The sequence below is a fragment of the Tiliqua scincoides genome, chromosome 2 (assembly GCF_035046505.1).
Source record: "Tiliqua scincoides isolate rTilSci1 chromosome 2, rTilSci1.hap2, whole genome shotgun sequence".
NCBI classification, from domain to species: Eukaryota; Metazoa; Chordata; class Lepidosauria; order Squamata; family Scincidae; genus Tiliqua; species Tiliqua scincoides.
The window spans coordinates 157,691,958-157,712,364 of NC_089822.1; the positions used below are offsets into that span (position 1 = coordinate 157,691,958).

General features: G+C 43.6%; 2 protein-coding genes across 3 annotated transcripts in view; one reads left to right on the forward strand and one right to left on the reverse strand.

Moving 5' to 3' along the window:
- ACOX1 (acyl-CoA oxidase 1) overlaps positions 1-6,469 on the reverse strand; it is a 38,529-nt gene extending 32,060 nt beyond the window's left edge. For both annotated transcript variants that reach the window (XM_066614103.1, XM_066614104.1), the window contains exons 1-2: positions 6,257-6,469; positions 3,454-3,613 (exon numbers count right to left, since the gene is read on the reverse strand). In XM_066614103.1, coding sequence (XP_066470200.1) covers positions 3,454-3,613; positions 6,257-6,377 — 281 coding nt within the window. In that variant the 5' untranslated portion in view covers positions 6,378-6,469. The remainder of the gene's footprint in view (positions 1-3,453; positions 3,614-6,256) is intronic.
- A 119-nt stretch (positions 6,470-6,588) lies between these two features.
- TEN1 (TEN1 subunit of CST complex) lies at positions 6,589-18,080 on the forward strand. Its single transcript, XM_066618276.1, has 5 exons — positions 6,589-6,940; positions 10,247-10,379; positions 12,415-12,531; positions 13,799-13,956; positions 16,723-18,080. The coding sequence occupies exons 3-5, from the start codon at positions 12,443-12,445 to the stop codon at positions 16,857-16,859; spliced, it is 384 nt and encodes a 127-aa protein (XP_066474373.1). The 5' UTR covers positions 6,589-6,940; positions 10,247-10,379; positions 12,415-12,442; the 3' UTR covers positions 16,860-18,080.
- The last annotated feature ends 2,327 nt before the right edge of the window (positions 18,081-20,407 follow it).

Genomic DNA, 20,407 nt, shown 5'->3' on the forward strand with positions numbered 1-20,407 from the left:
AAATGAAGTGGAAGAATGGTTTCTTAGACCAAAAGCATAAAATATTTTAATTCCACATTGTGTTAAATTATACTTCCATTTGTTTGTCTGGCATCTTCTCCCAATAAACTTCATTGGATTACTACTCTAAGCTTTCTTTGACATAGACATAAATATGTCTAGTTCAGAATTTCGTGACACTCTTTAAAATACTTTTCTTAGGTTCCAATCCTATGCAGTCTGATTTTGCCTTGCTAAATTCCAATTGACTTACTTCTGAATACATGGCCATAGGATTGGCCTGCAAGTTATATTTTCTCTACTTTAAAAGTGCCTTGAAAAGAAAAATGCTCCAACCACATATCCTCCAAGGTGCCCCATTTCTTTATCCAAACCTGCCATTTTTTTTTATATAGTTGGCATCCTTCAGTCTCGGAAGACTATGGTATAGTGCTCTGAATAGTGGTTCTAGAACAGAGTGTTTTTTTTTTATATGTGGTGCCTCAAACTGTATGTAGCATCTGAATGCAGCCTCACTAGTGACAAAGAGAAACAGAAGGGCTTGGTGGAAAGATCAGGAACAGACTCCATTTCTAAAGAAAAGAAATTATATAACTCTCTGCTTTACTTGATTTTGTTGTTGGTAGGCACTGGGCTCTAGCAGGAACTAGGGTGAAAGATAACCAGCAAAAAGTGTGTAAGTGTTGCACCGGGAAGTGATAAAAGAGGATAAGAGGAAAATGAAAGAGAGCTGTAGTGAATGCTGGATTCCAGATCAGGGCATTCAACTGGTCTGGTTTCTGAGAATTGAGCAAACACCTGCTCATGTATTTTCATGTTTTTCTCTAAAAAAAGAGGTTACTGCTTCTCCGGCCCCCCCCCCCCCCATTTTTAAAAATAAAGATGAGTAAACATATTAAACTGACTAAAACAAAAAGGTTCTGTACAATTGTGGGTTTGGATTCTTGGGCTACTTTCCCTCCAGTTGTCAAAATGCTTTTCGAAATGCACCATGCAATGAAGTCCTGCACTATTTTTATAAATTCTGCCCTTTCTGGGAGCACAAAGAAAGAGAAAGCAGCCAGTTCAAAAGTCATGAAGCAGATCAGATAGCAATATCCCAACTCAGCTATTGCTGCTTTACCCTTTACCCCACAGACAGATTATCAAACTGAAGAAGAGAAACTGAGCTCCACCCACTTGATTTCTATCCCATTAACTGAACTTTCATCCATCCTGCCACGTGTATACTTACATAAGCGGAAAACTCATGTAAGTTTTTTTTGCTCAATATTCATGCACGTAGGCTCTCCATTCAGTAGTTTAAGGGGAATATATTAGCTACACAATTCATCTTAAGAAGCACCAGATATTAATAAAAGTACCACAAGATATAGAATAAGACTAAAATTATAGATATCTCAACCTAGTGTACTACCTTGGCATGAATTTTCCTCTCATTTGCACAGTGTTATAAAATTTTGTTACTTAGCAACTTTAGTTACTGATTGACCAGCCTTCTCAAACTCCTATCCCCATTCTAGTTATCGACAGGATTCAGAAGAGCAAGGCTGGAAGATGTGAAAGGCTTCCGGTTGAACTGACAAGGACCCTCCTTTACTTGCCACATCTGATGGATATCACGCCCCTGTACAGAACATAGTATGTAACAGAGGATTGACTAGCACACCTCATGCTGGAGAGCTGCTTCAGGCATAAGTCACTCTGACAACCCTCAGAAACAAACTGTTAAATGTTGCAGACAAAAAATCTGTCACTCCCAGTTTAAGCCAGGAGATATTCCTTCATATTAAAAACTCCACATATAATGACCAACTTGATCCACTTTGAATCTGATCTAAAGCAGTTACATTAAAAAGTAGGTTTTTTGCACTGCAGAATCATACAGCTTTCAGATACCTTTAACCTTAATTTAAAAATCAGTATTGGTTTGTTGATTTTTCCAGTCTATTGTATACTTCTGAGGTGTCAATGTGTGACATAGGGACAGGGATTTTTGATAGGAACAGCCCATGAGCTTGATTGTGACAGAAACAGTCAGCACTCCTGACTGCTCCCTGGCTCAGTCAGTAAGAGGCAAACCCACATCAAAGCGGAAAGGGCTATATATACACCATAGCATGCACTTGACGGGATCTGGCTTGCAGCACACCTGCCAAAGAGATAGTCCAGCTCTGCTTTATGTCGAGAGCTATGATTTCCAAAGGAAACCAAATCTAGTTTATGCAGTAGCTGAGTTGCCACAGAATTGCAACATGGTAGCAAAACAATTCTTCACTCTTACACATATGCTAGAGTAGATTAGAACACATATTGCATCAATGGGTGCAAGAAGAGGATGATAGTCAAATAGAAAGAGTTCAGTCTTCCTGTTTCAAGACTTCAGTATTCGGGGTAAGTAAACATCTAGCTAAACTGAGGCAAACAATGATTAAAACAAGGTTAATCCAGATGTTCAAAAGTCACTTGAATGACGTTCAGGACTACATTCACAGCAGGTTGGCAATCTCTCAACTTGGGAGCGACACTGCATTTGGAAACCTTGGTTATGACATTAATCTCATGTAGATTAACAGAATGCTCAATTCTTTCCAAAAATTATGTTTAGAGCAACATAAAAATATTTCACCAACCCATAGGAGAAAGACGAAAAAGTTAGAGGAGAACATGGAAGTATTTGAAAAGTAAAGTACTAGTTATACTGCTGAATGAGAACAGCTTTAGTGTGAAATCTAGCGTGCAATCTTAACCAACTTTCCAGCACAAGCATAGCTGTGCCAGAAGGGCATGTACTGCATCTTGCAGTTGGGGGGCAGTCATGGAGACCTCCTCAAGGGAAGGCAATGTTTGTTCCCTTACCTCAGAGTTGCATTGTCCTTATGTCAGTGCTGGAAAATTGGTTAGGATTGCGGCCCTAGTCTCATTTAAGGCACACTGGCTCCTCAAGTTATGGACTTCTAACTTATGGATAGTTGCGCATTGGTGCTTTCGCATAGGCGCAGTACATCCTTTGCGGTGCTTTCACACAGGCATGATGGTCAGCTGTTTAGGGATATGTATGTTCTGACTTCCACACAGACCTTTGGAACAGTATGTATGCTGAGGGCTCAGTGTATTTTAGGAAAGAGTTATGGTTTGCCTTTGACTGCTTGCAGTCTGCTGTTGCATTTCAATCTCTAAGAACAAGACCTACGTTTCCAGACTTAAGAAACTGTCTGGTACTAAAGCACATTGCTCATGATTATCTTTAACAAGACAGCCTCACATTGTGCATCTTTTCCAAAAAATTCAATTCAGGGAAGTCTTACTAGTCAGCTGACAACTTCCAATGACACTGGACAGTCTTTAACCTTTCAACACAACTAAAGGTTGATAATGAAGGATAATAGTGCTTGATTTTCAATTTTACAGAAGCATTTGCTAATTTATGTACTATGGGTTGAGTTCATATACCTTTTGAACCAGTAGATCTCCTCAGGATCTGCAATCCCATAGTCTCTGAGTTTCATCACCATAAGTGCACTCTTCTTGATAGCTACTTCATAGCGCTGGCTGCGGGAAAGAAAGTTTACGTCTTCATGCTTGAAGTCTGGATCGTTTATAACAAGTGCTTCTGTTGGGAGAAAACGACAGAAGAGAAGTGCACAGAGTTCAGCTAAGAATAAAATTTAGCTAAGTTTAGTTAAAATAAAATTCTGATTTAAAAAAAAAAATCATATGTATAAGACCATTTTCACCACTATTGAAAAGCTTCTACTTCAACCTCAATAAGTAAGGGCTGAATCTTATCCAACTCTCCAGCACCGATACAGTTGCAATGTAACCCTGAGTATTGGAACAAAATGTTCCCTTAGGTCTCCATTACTGCCTCCTCCCCCCCCCCCCCCGTAGACAGCAGAGCATGCCACACTGGCATTGGCTGCATCAGTGTTGGAAAGTTGGATAGGATTGGGCCCTATCTGACATGTACAACATTCACAGCAGATGTTTCATCTTAAACTGCAGGACCTTGTTAACTGCCTGATTGATCAGCCCTGTTTAGCATTGACAGATCATCTATGCACTGATTAGCATTATCCAATAACCACATGATCTGCTGAGCCTCTGTTGGGCTATCTTCATCCTCCCTCCGGCCTTGTCACCCCTTTCTGGGTTTCCTGTAGGTTGAAGAATCATGTGGCCATGCAGTGCGTGCTTCAGCTGGTGCAGCCGTGACAGGCAATTTTGTATGTGCGACTTAGGAAGCGTCCATGTGCCACTTGTGACACACCTGCTGCAGGTTGGCCACCCCTGCTCTAGATTATATACTTCTCTCAATGTACTACTGAATGAAACTTCCTTAACAGCTGCTCCGCAGTGTTAAAGAAGCACTGTCTTTTAAAATTTGGGTTACCCTGTTGCTCTCTTGAAAACTGACATAAAAATAACCTTATCTTAGATCCACTGCATGGAAGTCTGTAGCCTTTCATCTTTAACTACATAATAAGAAAGGTGACGAATGGCAATGCTCTCAGTGCTTAGAGGGGAAATGGGAATTACGAACATATTACTGAGCCCAAGCAGGGAACCAAACTTTAATAACTCCTCCAGTAATTCAGCAGAATGCAACTAGTACCTTCTACCTCCACCTGCTACTAAAAGCTTTCATATCCTAGTCCTTCTGTTGGATCTAATATACTATGTTCATCTAAAATAATTACTCCCTAGGATCACTCACAGTGCAGTTGTTAAGAGAATTTACTATAAACCAGGAAATCCTTGGCTGAAATCTCCTCTCATTATGAGTCACTGCCTCAAGTAAAGCATTTTTTTTTAAAAAACACCCAACACTGATTATGGCTGGAACATTTAGTTGGCTAATTTGTTAAATTAACCCCCTTCCTTCAGATGCGTCCCTATTTAGGTGGCAAATCTGAGTACTTAGTATTAGCACTTACAAAATCACAGCAAGCAAACACCACCTTAGAAGAGGCACAGAGCTGCACAGGAGGGAATACCTCTTAGGGGATATGATACAACAGTGGTTCCCAACCATTAGTGGCCCCTGGACCACTGAGGCAAAACCTGAAATCGTCGTGGACCATATGCAACCACCCCAGCCCCTGCACACACAAAGATACAACTAAATTTGTAATAGAGAAGATTTATTAGAGATATACACATGTTGGCATCCTTCAGTCTCGGAAGACCATGGTGTCACGCTCTGAATGGTGGCTCTGGAACAGAGTGTCCTCTCCAGTGCGCGAAGCCTGGGTAAAGGAGGTATGGAGGACAGGCTGTTACCCATGCAGCAAATCCTCCCTCTCCATGTCGCTGAAATGGTCCAATGGAAAGGCAGAAGCCAATACGGTTGGTTCCAGCGGCGTTGCAGGAGTTGCCAGAACGTGACTGTGTTCAGCCATGAACTGCCTCAGGGACTCCAGCTCTGGATTTTGTCTCGAGGTTGACTCCTGAAGCCTTTTCCATAACTGGACGTAGCCACAAGGCAGTGGAGGTTTGGGATCAGAGTTTTCCTTCTCTCAGATGAGCTGCCTTCCCAGGCTGACGAGTCCCATCTACCCGGTGGCTGTTCAGTCACCTCTTACGACAAGTACAGCCAAACTGAGGGCCTATTCTTATCCCCAGCCCCCAGGGGGGCTCATTAGAGATGTATGAGATTTATTATTTATAGAGAAGATTTTGTTGTTGGTTGAGGTGGTCCATTCTCTGCCCTCTCTGGTGGTCCATGGGGGAGCATCTCCATGGACAACCAGAGATGGCAGAGAATGGACTGCCTGCAGCTGACACTTCAGCCCTACCTGGTGGTCCATGGGGGAGTGCTTATTCAGTGAGACTCTGGAAGCGATCAAAGATGATCTTGTTTTTTTCTAAGGGTCTCACGGACCACTTCGGAGGGTCTCACGGACCACCTGTGGTCCACAGGTTGGGAATCTGTGATCTTACAACGCCAGCCTGCAGAATGGTTGTTGATTTGTATGCAGGCTTCCGTGACTAAGTGTCAAGTTGTGAGAACAGACTTGTATTTCCTGAGGGGGATGATAAAAGCACTCATTTGTCACTTGAAGGCTTCAGGGCACCCATCGCTTGGAGGCCCGTCCCCTGGGGGCTTGAGTGCACCCGAGGGCTTGATGGCGCCAGGGCACCCATCACTTGAGGGCATCTCTCCCTTGGGGCACCGGGGGCTTGAGGGCAGCTGGAGCGGCGCGGGCACGAGCGCCCAGACCCCGCTCGGGGCGCCCCCCCTCCCGGCTCTCACCGATCTCCTTGCGGCGCTGGGTGATCTCGGCCCCGCCGTCCAAGACGTGGGTGAGGAGCTCCGTGTTGAAGGTGGCCGCCTCGCGCTCCTTGCGCAGGTCTGGATTCATGGCCATGGCCATGGCGAGAGTGAGAGAGAAGCAGCCGCTCCGCCGCCAGCAGAAGAAGCCGCCGGAAAGCTTCTGGACCAGCGCGGGTGGAGCGAGCGAAAGCAATCCCCTCTCTCAGCCCCGCCCACTGCGCGGCCGCGTGACGCACCGGCGGGGCTTACCCACCTCCACCGGCGCCCCATCGGAAACGCGTCCAGGTCACGTGACACGAGGGAGGTGCGCAAACAGTGTGCTGGCGCTAGGTCAGTTTCTGCGCCTCTCCAGACTTGCGCGCCATTGGCTGGAAGGGCTGTCCTGGCACCACCAATAGGGAAGCGAGGAAGCGGCGCGTGCAAGTTCTCCAGGCGTCTCCCCAGAGGTGGTTACTGCGAGTGGGAGGCGCGCGGGGAGTGTGTCTTGGGAGACGGGGCACTTCTGCGTTCCAGTCGCGGGCGTGCAACCCCTGCAAGGGCTGCCTGCTTCCGTCCACCCTCCGACGTTCCTCCTGCCTGTTTCTGCGGTGGCTCTTACTGAGGGAGGGGCTCTGCAGGCCCTGGAGTGCGGCAGCAGCCCCAGCCTTGCACGCCTACTCAGAAGTAAGTCCCACTGTGTTCCATGAGGCTTAATCCCAGGAAAGTGTGGGTAGGATGGCAACCCCAGAGAGCGGCTCTGTGCTTGCGGCCTGCATGCAGGCCTGGGACAGACCCCTGTCTGGATCCCTGGAGAACGGCTGCTGTGTGGGGGTAGTCAATAATGACCCAGGCTGCAGACCTGTACACACTTTCCTGCGAGGATGCCCCACCAAACACAGTGGGACTTACTTCTGAGTAGACCTGCAGAGGATTGGGCTCCTAGATGGGCCACTAAGAGCTCAATCCCATGTACGTTTGCTAACTTACAGCCCAGTCCTCTGCAGGTCTACTCAGAAGTAAGTCCCACTGTGTTTGGTGGGGCCTCCTCCCAGGAAAGTGTGCATAGGATTGCAGCTTTTGGTCATAATCCTAATCAATTTTCCAGCATTGAGGTAAGGGCAATGCAGCTCCAGGTAAGGGAACAATCATTCCCTTACCTTGAGGAGGCCTCCCTGACTGCCCACCCACTGCAGATGTAGCATGATATGCCCCATTGGTACCACTGTGTCAGTGCTGGGAAGTTGGTTAGGATTTGGGCCTTAGGCTACAATCCTATCCAACTTTCCAGCACCAGTGCAGCCTCTAGGTGAGGGAACAAATGTTCACTTACCTTGTGGAGGTCTTCATCACTACCCTCCCACCACAGGATGCAGCGCACACCCCCGTTGGCACGGCTACACCAGGACTGGAAAGTTAGATAGGATTGAGCCCTTAGTCTACAATCCTATGCACACATTCTTGGGAATAAGCCCCATTGAACATAATGGAACTTACTTTTGAGTAGATTCACTTAAGGCATGATCATAACCCCTTATGTCAGTGCTTTGCAGCATTGGCATAGCAGTGCCAATGGGACGTGTGCTGCATCTTTTAGTTGGGTGTCACTCACGGGGGCCTCCTCATAGCAAGGGAGTGTTTGTTCCTTTACCTCAGAGCTGCATTGCCCTTATGTCAGTGCTGGAAAGCACTGACATAAGGGGTTAGAATTGCGCCCTTAGATTGTTAAAATTAATAATGAATTTATATACTGGAAACTCCTTGCATGTTAAACTGAACAAAGATGGAGCTATTTCTCACCCCATATCTGTTGAAAGAGGGGTTAGGCAGAGATGTGTTCTTGTACTGCATTTATTTAATCTATACCTCAACGACGTTTTTCCTAAATTGCTTGATTTAGATCTGGGGTTGGCAACCTGCCATTCTGGAGCCGCAAGTGGCTCTTTCAGCTTTCTGCTGTGGCTCCCTGTGGGGCCAACCCGTGGGGGGGAGGGGTTCGCCCCTCCCGCGACGCAGCCACTGCTCACCAGCCGAGCGCACGCGCGCGCCTCCTGCGGCTGCACTCCATAGGAGAGGGCGAGAACGGCTGGCGGAGCAGCTCCTGCCCAAAGAGCCCACACCACCGCCGAGGGTGAGCCCCCCCACTGCCTCTGCTGCATGTTCCCTCCCGCCTGAGCTGCAGCGCCAGCTGCCTGCCCGTGTAGGGGAGGGCGCGTAAATGAACGGGGTTTGAACACCCTGATGACCCCGCTTCCCACAAGCAGCCCTGACCCCATAGAGCCAAGGCAAAAGCAAGCAATTGTGCAGCTGCTCTGTCTTCCTCCCAAGCTTAGAGCACAATCCTGTGCGTGTCTCCTCAGAAGTAAATCCCATTGTGCTTACTCCCAGGAAAGTGTGCACAGGATTACAGCCTTCAAGCTCCCCACTCAGCATCCCCGTCACTCACTCACACTCTCACTGCTCCATTTCCTTCACTTGGAAACTTGAAAGGGGTTTGGAGACCCCTGCACCAGATGGTATTCTGTATATGTTTGTATACTGTATGTGCAACATACTGTATATGTAGCACCAAAGCATATTTCATGGTTGGGAAGTAATCACTGTTAGTATGCCTTTTATTTTATGCAGTTTTGAACTCTTAGCTTGTTTGTTCAGGAGCACCTTTGTGAACAGTGTTAAGTAGTACTAAGTGGTCTTGTTCAGAGGTAGTATTGTGTGGAAAGGCATTTACAGAAGTAAATGACAGTAAAGAATGACAGTATCCTTCACAAGCAGTTCACCTGTGCACAATCTAAAACAGTTGTTCTCCAACTGTGGGTCTGGACCTGATTTTTAGTGGGACCTACAAGAGGGGAGTGTATTATATAACTGGGACCTATAAGAGAGGAGTGCAAACTATATATGCAGTGTTATCTTCATTTTAGATGTCAAAAGGGTTTTGTGGCTCCCGAGGTTTTCTTTTTACCGGAAAACGGGTCCAAATGGCTCTTTGAGTGTTTGAGGTTGCCGACCCTGGATTTAGATATACATGCGCCATGCCTAGATAACAAACCGGTTCCTGCCTTATTATACACTGGTGGTCTTGTTTTATTGTCCGGAACTCAGATTGGTCTAAACGTGCCATTAAAGCATTTATTGCTTATTGTAGTGAAGAACTATTTGAAATAAATGAGGATAAATCTAAAATACTGTTTTTTACAAGATCAATAAGAAGGAACAATGAAAGATGGAAAATTGGCCCGTATAAGTTGCAGCAGGTTAATGAATTTTGCTATCTTGGAGTAGTGTTCCAATCTAACCTTGTATGGTCCAAACACATACAATATCTTAAGGGGAAAATTGAACTGACACCACTAGCATTGAGAAAAAATTTTTACGTTAAAGGAGGACAGTACGTGCCAGCACTCCTAAAGGTGTATAATGCAATAGTATTGTCACGGATGTTATATGGTTCACCGATCTGGTTTTTGGGAACAGTAGAACAGCTCGAGCGACTCCAGCAAGCCTTTTTTCAGAAGCTTTTAGCCCTACCCCCATGAATAGCCTCTGAAGTTATAAGGTTGGAATTGGAACTTCCAAAGATTTCAACCTTGATTTGGAAAGCTATTATCAATGGAGACTTACAATTGCTGAAAATCTTCCTATTCTCACAAAACTAGCAGCCCAAGAATGCTGCTGGGTAAAATGGAGTAAGTCGATTAACCATTCACTTGAGCGTCTTCAGGCTAACTTCTTTAGGGGTATACAGGTCCAGCCTTGTTATACATAGATGTTTTATACATGGATTTGACTCAACAGGAATGGCCACTGCAAATGAGAAGGAATGTGCTGATCCCTGGAGAAGGGGAAAATGCATCCCTTGAAAATTAGTTTAAAAAACTGAACAGTCCTTTAACAATAGCCTCCTTAATGAGAGAGAGAGAGAGAGAGAGAGAGAGAGAGAGGGGGGGGGGGGGCAGCTGGCTGACAATTCATCAATCCTTCTCTCTCCAGCAGATCCCTCCCCCCTGAGGAAGGCAATCCCTTTGCATTGGTGAAGGGAGGGGCTGAGTGAAGCACCTTTTCAAGAGCTTGGAGGAGGACAGATTGATGGATTGTCTTAATGACTGTATCTTACATCACAAAGGTCAGCAAGGCTGTTTTTAAATCACTGGAGCAAAGAAACTTTGTTTTTTAAATTGATTTGCTATAGTGCATTTTTTGCCATCCACATGAGTGCTTGGAATGGAACCCACGTGAATAATGAGGCTCCACCTGTACTGGGTCTCCCTATATGTGCACCTTATGCAGCTACTTGTTTAGAACTGGGGCAATCATTGCTGGAGACTAGGGCGTGGCTGCTAACCTTTAAATGCTTTTTCACACTAGCCAGGATAGTCTCCTATACCTCATGATTTCTGAGCATGATACCCTTGGATGGCTCACTGGAAGAAAATAGAATCTATGGGCCTTCTCTTTGACCATCTGGTCCTGTCTTCAGAAATAGAACTCCTTTCAAAAGTTAAACAGGCTTGCGGACATTGAATTTCAAAACCTCCTTAGCTAGGCCACATGAACTTGTTCCCCCTTAAACTTCCACATTCCGTTAGCCCACAATCGAATGGCTCTTTATCTGACTCTGTTGAGTAATCCTAAGGAACGTTGTGCAATTACACAAGCTAGATTTAATGTTGTTCCTTCGGCAGTAACCTCAGGAAGGTACCATAAGGTCCCTCTTCTTGATCGGCTATGCCCTTGTTCTCTGCTCCAGGTTGAGACCCTCTCCCATATGTTTTTCTCTTGTCCCATTCATTCTGCTATGTGCTTTATTCATCTAGAACCTCATCTAGTGAAGAAGAACGGGCTCCCAGAGCAATTGAAACTTGTATACTTAATAGATGATGGTCAAGTAGATGTGTTGCAGAGTACTGCTAATTTTCTCTTGTCAGTCATAGAAAAGTATGGAAAAAGACTGGTGTAATGTTTATTTGTATGGTTTGTATTTTAATCTTAAAATCTGTGTGACCTTTATTTCATCTTATTTTTAACTCATTTCTTTTTATTTTACGTTTTATTTTACTTTAGTGACTCATTTGTTGGAACATGAGCTAATGCCAATAAAGGTCTCTAAATCTAGAGTATCAACATTAATATGAAAATATGTGAGCTGGGCCTATAGTCACTAGAAAAATTTAGTGGAAGAAGCCATTTGCTGCTTATTGAAAAGCTGTTAATTCAAGATTGGGATGGCCTTTTAAGGGAGGCTAAGTGTAATTGCTCCCCTTCTTATTTCGGAATTAAATTTCCCACTAAATTTTTATTATCCATCTATTTTTATGTACTTACAAGTACATAAGGTTTCCAAGTTGAGACGTGCTTATATGATTGCACGATGTAATGCTTTACCAACTGCACAAATGAATGGTCATTTTCAAAGGATCCCTCCATTTATTTATTTATTTAATGCTCCCTTTAGCAGCGTTATTGTGATTGTCCCTTAACTGAATTAGAAACCCCAGTGCATATTTTTTTTCCGATGCCTAAAATATACAGCAGTGAGAGATAGATTCTTAAAGAAATGGATGCCTAAATTCTCTGTTTTCGGACTCTTTTAAGACTTAAATTACTGTTAAGTAGTCTTTGTAAAGAGACTGTTGGAGACCTGATTGCCTTGTTAAGAGCCTTTTTATTGTGCTTTGACCACTGTTGTGGTCATATGTAATATGTCGTTAAGCAGGAGGTTGTTAAGCGGCGGGTGCCTGTACAGTCCATATGGCAACATGACCATCAGATCTGTATAACAGAAGTAAAAGTTGTTGATCACATAGGGTTGTCATGAGGACAAATAAGGCAAACCAGAAAAATCTTTACTTAACATGTAACTAATACAAGCGTGGTAAGTTGTAGTCTGATAGAGTAATCAGACTGGTGGGACGCTGTGAGATACGGGAACCTGTACTGGATGGGCCCAGGCCTGATCCAACAGGACTCTTATTTTCTTAGGATTGATTTTTGTGTGGAGACCTCAAATCACTATGAGTTGCAAAAAGGTAACATCCACCTTTAGGCAACCGCATGGAATCTTACTAGTTAGATATATTTTGAAGTCTCTGGGGTAGATATATTTTGAAGTTTAAAAGGTTTTGTTTTAAATTCTTACATCAAACTTTGCCTCTCTGAAGGATCTGCCCTTTAGAGCAGTTGTACACAATGCTGCCTGCTGTTGGGGTCTATCACTTTCCTTGGGAAATCAACTCTGAGTCAGTCCCAGAAGGTAGGACCCTGAGGACATTTGGCAGGTCAGTACACTTTGTATCTGTCTCAAGACTTCTGTGGCTTTTGGTCCTGTCCATCTTCCCTATTCTCTCACTGTTCTTTTTGCTTCAGATTTGATAAATGAGTTTTTATTCAGGAGCAGATTGATTTGGTTTGATTTGATTTTTTTCTTTCTTTTAAGTCACTGTGTTTTGTTTCTTTTCTTCTTTCCTATTTCTTATTCTAACTGCTGTGTTTTAGTCTCTAAGAGGCCATTTAATGTTTTAGTTTCTCTAGCAAAGAGATTGAAAAAGTTTGCCGGAAAGAGCTACGCAGGATCAACTCAGGACTCATCTTGGATGAGTGACTAGAAGCTGCTGGCAAGAGACAAAGGAATGTGGAGGGGTGTAGAGTGTGAAGAAGTCAACAGGCAAGAAATGGGTAACATCTTGAGAACCAGCCTGTGTGTTTTGCAGCTGCTTGTGGAAGCTTGGAAAGCACAAGAGCTGACAATTGGCATGATGATTGTACTTTGTAAGGAAACATCTGGGAAATGGAGAGTTCTATGAGTTTCTAGAATAACACTTGTAAAAACCCCATTTGGAAAAAAGGACAGCTTGCCTGCCTATGTAAATCTGCGGGACTCAAGTCTATAAGTCTATGAGAAAGGTGATATACAAATACTGTAAATAAATAAATTGCTGGGCAGGCACTATTTTGTTTCTTAATTAACTCCACTCTACCAAGGTCTCCCATCATCAAAATGTGCAGACTTTGTAACCGAATGAACCAATTGATACCACTCCCATCTTTGCTTCCTTAACATTTCCACAAAGTGAAAGTTCCCACAAACTTTCCTATTTTCCCATGAGAAAACGTCAATCTTAAGCATGCTTACTTAGAGCTAAGTGTAACTGAAATTCCTGTACATATGTTTAGCATTGGGGCTGATGTGGTAATTAGCTTCTGCGTACCAAGGTACTCTTGCTGTTAAAACATGCTGTGGTTATAGATCACATAAACATTCATTACAGTGCAAGCCTATGCATGTTTACTCAGACATATGTCCCACTGAGTTGAATGCTACTTACTTTCATGTAAGTGTGTATAGGATGGCTGTAGGCTGTGATCCTGTGCGTACTTAGGAGTAAAACTTCCTGAACACAGTGGAACTTACTTCAGAGTAAACATGCCAAGGCTTGCACTGTTAATATAGTAAACATCCCCAGTGATCTGTCTGTTGCATAGTAACTATTCTGAAAATATAGTTCAGTATTAACAATATTTGCAACCTATTTTTTCACCTTTCAGGCTACACTCTTATGATATGGTCAGCTCTCAAGCCACCTTTACAGCTCAACACAGTTTGGTTCGTTATTGTATCCGGGTTTGTACCAAATTTGTTGAACCTTTCCAAGCCCAGCTTGGGTCTCTCTACATTGTGCTGGGGGAAACTGAATACAATAATGGTAAGAGCATCTATAGTTTCTTCTTCACGGTGTAAGGAATGCTTAAGATATTAAGTGTATGCCTTAGGAACAGGACTTCTGATCTCTTGATACTCCCCTTTTGATAGAAGGGAAATTAAACTAGTTCATGTGCAATTTAGTTATCCAGTCCCTGTTTGTGTTTTCTTCCCCCCTCTAAAACTGTATGTACATGTGAATTGGGGAGGGGGGTGGGGAGCTCAGCACCTAGCAACCAGCATCACACCTCTGTTTCAGTCATTGAATAAAATCACGGGCATAGGTCTCCGTGAACCCAGACTGCAGGATCAGGTCTGGGAAGGGGGTCTGTGTTCAACATCTGCCAGTCTCACTGAACCTGCCTCCTTCTCAGACCTGATCTCCCTGCTCCTGTTCTACCCTACTCTTCCTGCCCTGTCCCACCACCTTTACCAATTTCCCTGGGTCAGCAGGCCAGTCCGGAGCCATTGCCACATACAAGGCTACTGCAGCCTCCCTGCCAGTGCAGCTCTGCGCACTTCCAGAGTGCTTTTTGTGACTGCCATAAGGCAGTCTCCACTGGCTGAACATTTATTCTGCTAGCAGAAAAGCCTGTAAGGATTGAGCTGTAAGGAAAGAGGAGGAAACAAAGCAAAACAGAAGACAGATTATATAACACAGAAACTGTAGTCCACGTGTACTCCCATCCCAGAAGCTGTTTTGCCTTGCTGTGGCATTTGGAATGTTGAAGTGCCTTTGACATTGAATGTTGTGCGGGAAGCCTGAGATATATTTAAGCATCTGTGGCAGGGAGAAGAGGGAGGATTCTTTTCATTTTCTCTCTTTGTGGGAGAAATTGTGGGCATGTCCTCGTGGTGTACTTTTTCATGGCTCACATATACACATGAAGCACATCCACTTCCTTCAGCCTGCATCTACCAAGGGTGTCAGCCTCTGCTATTCCCCAGATGAGATGGCTGTGGGACCTGTATAGCCTGTGCTGTCTACTAGGCAAGCTTCACTCTCAACATTGCATTAACTCAAGGAATTGGGTACCTATCTCTTACTGAGGCACACTGCTGTTGTTTTAGACACATATCAAGGAAACCCTGTGAACATTTTCTGCCCAATAAGAATGTAAGAACTGCTTGGTGAACCAGACAATATTGATGCATGAGACTGAAACTACATATTACTGCCCAAACCTGGTAGCTGCTTCTCCAATGGGAAGTGACACTGGGAAGTGATTTGAAGTGTAATTTGCATAATTACCACCTGCTTTTTTCCCTCCTACAATTTCCCGCCACCAACACTACCACTTTCTTCCCCCAGCTAGGATTCCAGAACCATGCAATTTTTTGTCACAAGTAATCATTTGGAACTTCAGCTGGGTAATACTGAATGGGGTGGTGCTGCAAGGGGAAAGTGCTGGGCAGAGAAAATTAAATGCTCCTCTTTCCACTTCTCCACAGCAAATTACTTCTTCCCGATACCACTTTCCAATGCCAAAACAGGAGCTGAACAATAGGATGCATGAATTGTCTAGTAACAGGCAATTCTAGCCTAGTTCCCCCTAATGTTGGGAAAATGTGATACCCCTGCAAAAGAAGCACTGCCTTCAAGATGGACTTCCTGATTTCCCTCACCAAACTATGCACTTCTGATCTGGACAGACCCTCTCTCTAGTGTGGCCGTGCCTTGCTACCAGATACCAGTATTGCTTCAGCACTCAGTTATGCTTAACATAGGTGTATGTAGTAGGAGACCAAAACAACCTGGTATCATTTAAATCATGTGACTGGCATAACCTGAAGATAATCTTATTGAGATTCCTATTATGTGAAATGGAGTTTTGTGTAGGGTGTTGAGTAAGACTGGATGACAACAACTTCAACCATTTAATTACTGTGATAATTAGTTGATAGACTACCCAGTAAGGAAGCATTTCATGGTACAGGGATAGATGACTGATACTTAGCAAGAAACAGAAGCAGAGTAGCAAGAAACAAAGCAAAAAAGGAAGAGACAAAGAAAGTGGCTGGAAAACTATATGGGAAGCTGAATACCACACAGTGGCTACTTGCACTTGAGTGGGTTGTTGGCTGCAACAGCAAACCACCAATGCTGCTGCCCCTTTATGGCAGCGCCTTGAGAATGGCCAATGATGGTGTGCTCTGAGTGTCATTGGCAGTCAATTTATGGCAGCAGGACACTGTCTTGCTGCCATAAATCACATGATAGGATTGTGTGGTTTGCGGGAGGGGGCAGTTGGAGAAACAAAAAGCTCTTTGGTAGTATTAGCAGGTGGCATTCCATGTTCCCTAGCACACAGTGGTATGAACAATACTCTTATGTGATAACAAATAATGGAAAGTGCAACCTGCTGTTGAATTGGAATAGTTGTACTCAGCTGACTGCTTTGTGCCCTGAAATGAAACAGCATACAGATTTCAAATCTGGGGCAAAAGCATGTTAGCATGATCTGATTATTCTCCAGATTTTGAGACAGTTCCCTTGAACTGCATGTATTATGATGATGCAATTGTATGTGTTGTACCAGTACATCTACTAGTACTTTAAACTTTGGCACAAAGTTGCACTGGCATACTTTCTTCTAAGCATTTGAAGCAGAACTAAGCCGAACTGTTGTTCTGTCCCACATAGCTGCTTTTTTTTTCTTTTTTCAAACCCTGGTCATATTTAAAAGGTCCTAAACAAAATGTATTTCTGATTAATTTTTGTTTTCTGATTAGTTTATAGTTCTGATTAACTTAGTTTTTATATTAACAGGTGGGGAATTGATGTTAAAAGCCCGAGTAATTACATGTGTGGAAGGAATGAACCTTCAATTGTTGGAAAAGGCCATAGAAGAACAAAGAAAATATTTCCAGGAGCGAGACAGACAGCTGGCAGGAACCACTTCCTAGAGTCATCCTTTAGGAGGAACTTACTGCAGTACACAGCAATTCTTGCTATATTGAGTATAAGCTCATTCCTCTGTTCACTGTGGAATGTACCATTTTGTAAATTGTATTTGGGGTTTGAGGCTAGTTCTTCACAGGAGATCTGTGAAAATCTCATATTCAGATCTCAAGGAATGCAAATTTGCCTTCAGTACTTCAGAACTGGCTCCCATATTGCATTAGGATATTTGTAAGTTGCCGCCAAATTAAAATATTGTTTAAACAATTCAGTGTGGCAACATTAATGCAAATCTCTGTTTCAAAGGATGACAGACATTGTGGAGTTAGTCTTGGCATCTATATATCTTTGAAGAGCGGCAAGCTTATTAAGATCTTGTATGCTGTATTTTGAAATAAGAAGCAGCCCTTTCACGTAGAAATTTCCATGAGCTGGTTTTTAAGTATTTTGTGTATTAATAGTCAAAATAAATGGTGACAATATAATTAAGATTTAAAATACTCTTTGCTCTTCCTTTCCCTTCCTTTCACAGTGTAAAACATTCCTTTTCTGCCTGACCTCATTTTAATTAGTTGCTGCAGGGCTTTGTGGTTATGTTTTGCTTTAATGTTTTTTATTGCACTATTCTTTAAAATTACAGGTCCAGCCTATTTATACACGGATTTGACTCAACACAGATGGCCCCTGCAAATGAAAAGGAATGTGCTGATGCCTGGAGAAGGGGAAAAATGCATCCCTTGAAAATCAGTTTAAAAAACTGAATAGTCCTTTAATAATAACCTCCTTAATGGGGGGGGGGGGGAAGCTGGCTGACAATCCATCAATCCTTCTCTCTCCTGGCAACCCCTCCCTTCCCCCTGAGCACCTGACAGAAAGATGGTCACTTTGCATTTGGTGAAGGGAGGGACTGAGTGAAGCTCCTTTCTAAGCGCTTGGAGGAGGACTGATTGATGGATTGTCTTCTTAATGACTTATCTTACATCAAAAAGGTCAGCAAGGCTGTTCTTAAATCACCAGAGCAAAGAAACTTTGTTTTTTAAATTGATTTACTATAGTGCAGTTTTTGCCATCCATGTGAGTGCTTGGAATGGAACCCACGCAAATAATGAGGCTCAACCTGTACTACATTTATTTAGTTCTTGTTTTTGCATTTTATTGTTTTACTTTATTCAACCTTGAAGGAAAGCCAGGATATAAATCATTTAAATAAATAAACCTCAATTCTCTTTTTCTGTCTGACATTCATTCTCCAATCTTCTGCTTAAGGGTAGGCACCTTGGATTACAATCCTATACTTGTCTACTCTGAAGTCCCATTGTCTTCAGTGGGGCATACTCTCAAGGTTGGTTGGCAACCTTCAGTCTTGAAAGACTATGGTATAAGCCTACAGCACCTGGTATTCTCAGGCGGTCTCCCATCCAAGTACTAACTAGGCCTGACCCTGCTTAGCTTCCGAGATCAGATGAGATCGGGCATGGGCTGGGTACTCTCAAGAAAGTGTGCAAAATATTGCAGCCATTGACCTGTTCCTAGGTTTCATGACCACTGTGTTATATCTCTATACACTGCTTTGAGCATTTTACAGAAAAGCAGTTTATCAGTTTAATATATAATGTGAGGGCTGGCTGGTTAGCAGCATAGCTATATTTGCTAGGTGTGATTTAGCTAGCTAGGTCCCTCCCCCACCCTGTTGCTTCCTGATATGTTGTTGTAAAAACAAGGCAGTGCTTTAGGGAAAGAATTCAAAAAAGGTGTCAACTAATGTTGGCTAGAGGTTTTCGTGGTTGTTAGATTTCATGAGCCCTAAATTCTATAATATCCATAACATTCCAGCCCTGCAGGGTTTTAAGGCCCAATTCAATTCATGAGAAACACCAGTGAACCACCACATATACCAGCACAATGTCCTGTTGGTGCAGAAGCCCCTCTGCCAGTGGATGCAACACATGCTGGTGTGAAGGCTGGAAGAACACCATCACAAATGGCATGGACTGGATGCCAGCATTGATCAGATGAATCCCATAGAGTGCAGTGCAGAAGCCAAATGTGCAACAAAGTGTAACACCTTTCACCCCCACACCAGAGCATAGGACAGACTATATCTGGCAGCCAATCACAGCACATCCACCCCAGCAATGCTGAAGAACAGACCCAGTCAGATCACAGGATATACAGTATGGGGCTATAACTCAGAGCTCTCAAAGGGAAATTTTGTTGTAGCAAACCAGGGTGAAGGGACCCGGCACACAAAGGGGGCACTTTGCACAAACCACTCATGTGTAAGGCAAGATATGTTATTCTATGTCTTCTGCTGCAGGTATCCCACCCTAGTAGTTGTCCACATGCTAACACTAAAGTGGAACTTCCACCTCACCACCCCAACAGGGGAAGCAAGGACACCCTGTGCATAATTTATATGTCCCAATCATGAACAACCTCAATTCTTTCCAGATTAAAGAGCCCCAAATACTGTAGCCTTTCCTCATAAGGGAGATGTTCCAGCCTACTAATAATTTTGGTTGCTCTCTTCTGCACTTTTTCCAGTTGCCCAATGGCATAATAATACTGGCTGTTTTATTCTCAATCCCCTTTTTAAAGAGCATGAATATAGAATTTGGCTTTCTACAAGTTGGGTTGAAACATTCATCAAACTGGCATCCACCACCCCACGATTTCTCATGCTCCATCACAGAGTTCAGAACTCATCAGCATGTATGTGAAGTTTTAATTTTTTGCCCCAGTATGCATCACTTTACATTTACTTTACATTGAAACACACCCTCCATTTTGCCACCTAGTCCCCTAATTTGAAGAGATCCTTCTGAGTGCTTCATAATCCATTCAAGACTTCACCACCTGGAAAATTTCAATGTCATCTGCAAACTTGACCACCTTGCTGCTTCTCCCCTTCTTCAGGTCATTTATGAACAAACTGAAAAGCACCAGCCCCAAGACTCATCTTTGGGGCACACCCATTTCACCTTTTTCGATTGTGAAAATTGTCCATTTACACTGTCCTAGTCTTGTTTCCTGATCTTCAACCAGTCCCTAATCCATAAGAGGACCTGCCCTCTTATTTCTTGTCTGTTGAGTTTTCTGGAACCTTTAATAAGGGACTGTGTCAAAGGATTTCTGAAAGGCCAGATATATAATATCAATGGGTTCACCCACATCCACATGCCCTTTTCAAATACTATAAGAGATTTGAGAGGTAAAATGTACATATCTGGATGCAGGAATTCCTATTCTTTGCTTTTGCCCTTTCTTTGGTGGTACCGCTGCAGCGCCTATAGGAGGTGTGGGTGGTGTGGCTTCTTTGAGTCGTGTGTGTATGTGTGTGTGTGTGGGGGGGTGTCCTTGGGCATCAAGGGAAGATGGGCTCCCCTCCAGTGTTCGCTGCTCAATGAGCTGGCATCTGCCCCCACTAAGTTCACTGGTGGCAATTCTTTGGCTATTGACACTGGGGTTGGGCAGCTGTGTTGACTGATTCCATCTACTGAGTAATGCCTAATAGGTACCTATGACAATCATACCAAAGCATATACTCTACATA

Bases quoted from the DNA above. Each gene is read 5' to 3' on its own strand.
- TEN1 (XM_066618276.1), top strand. From the start codon at position 12,443: ATGCTGCCTGCTGTTGGGGTCTATCACTTTCCTTGGGAAATCAACTCT. The intron at 12,532-13,798 runs GTCAGTACACTT...TTCACCTTTCAG, and splicing joins ACCCTGAGGACATTTGGCAG to GCTACACTCTTATGATATGG. The intron at 13,957-16,722 runs GTAAGAGCATCT...TTATATTAACAG, and splicing joins GGAAACTGAATACAATAATG to GTGGGGAATTGATGTTAAAA.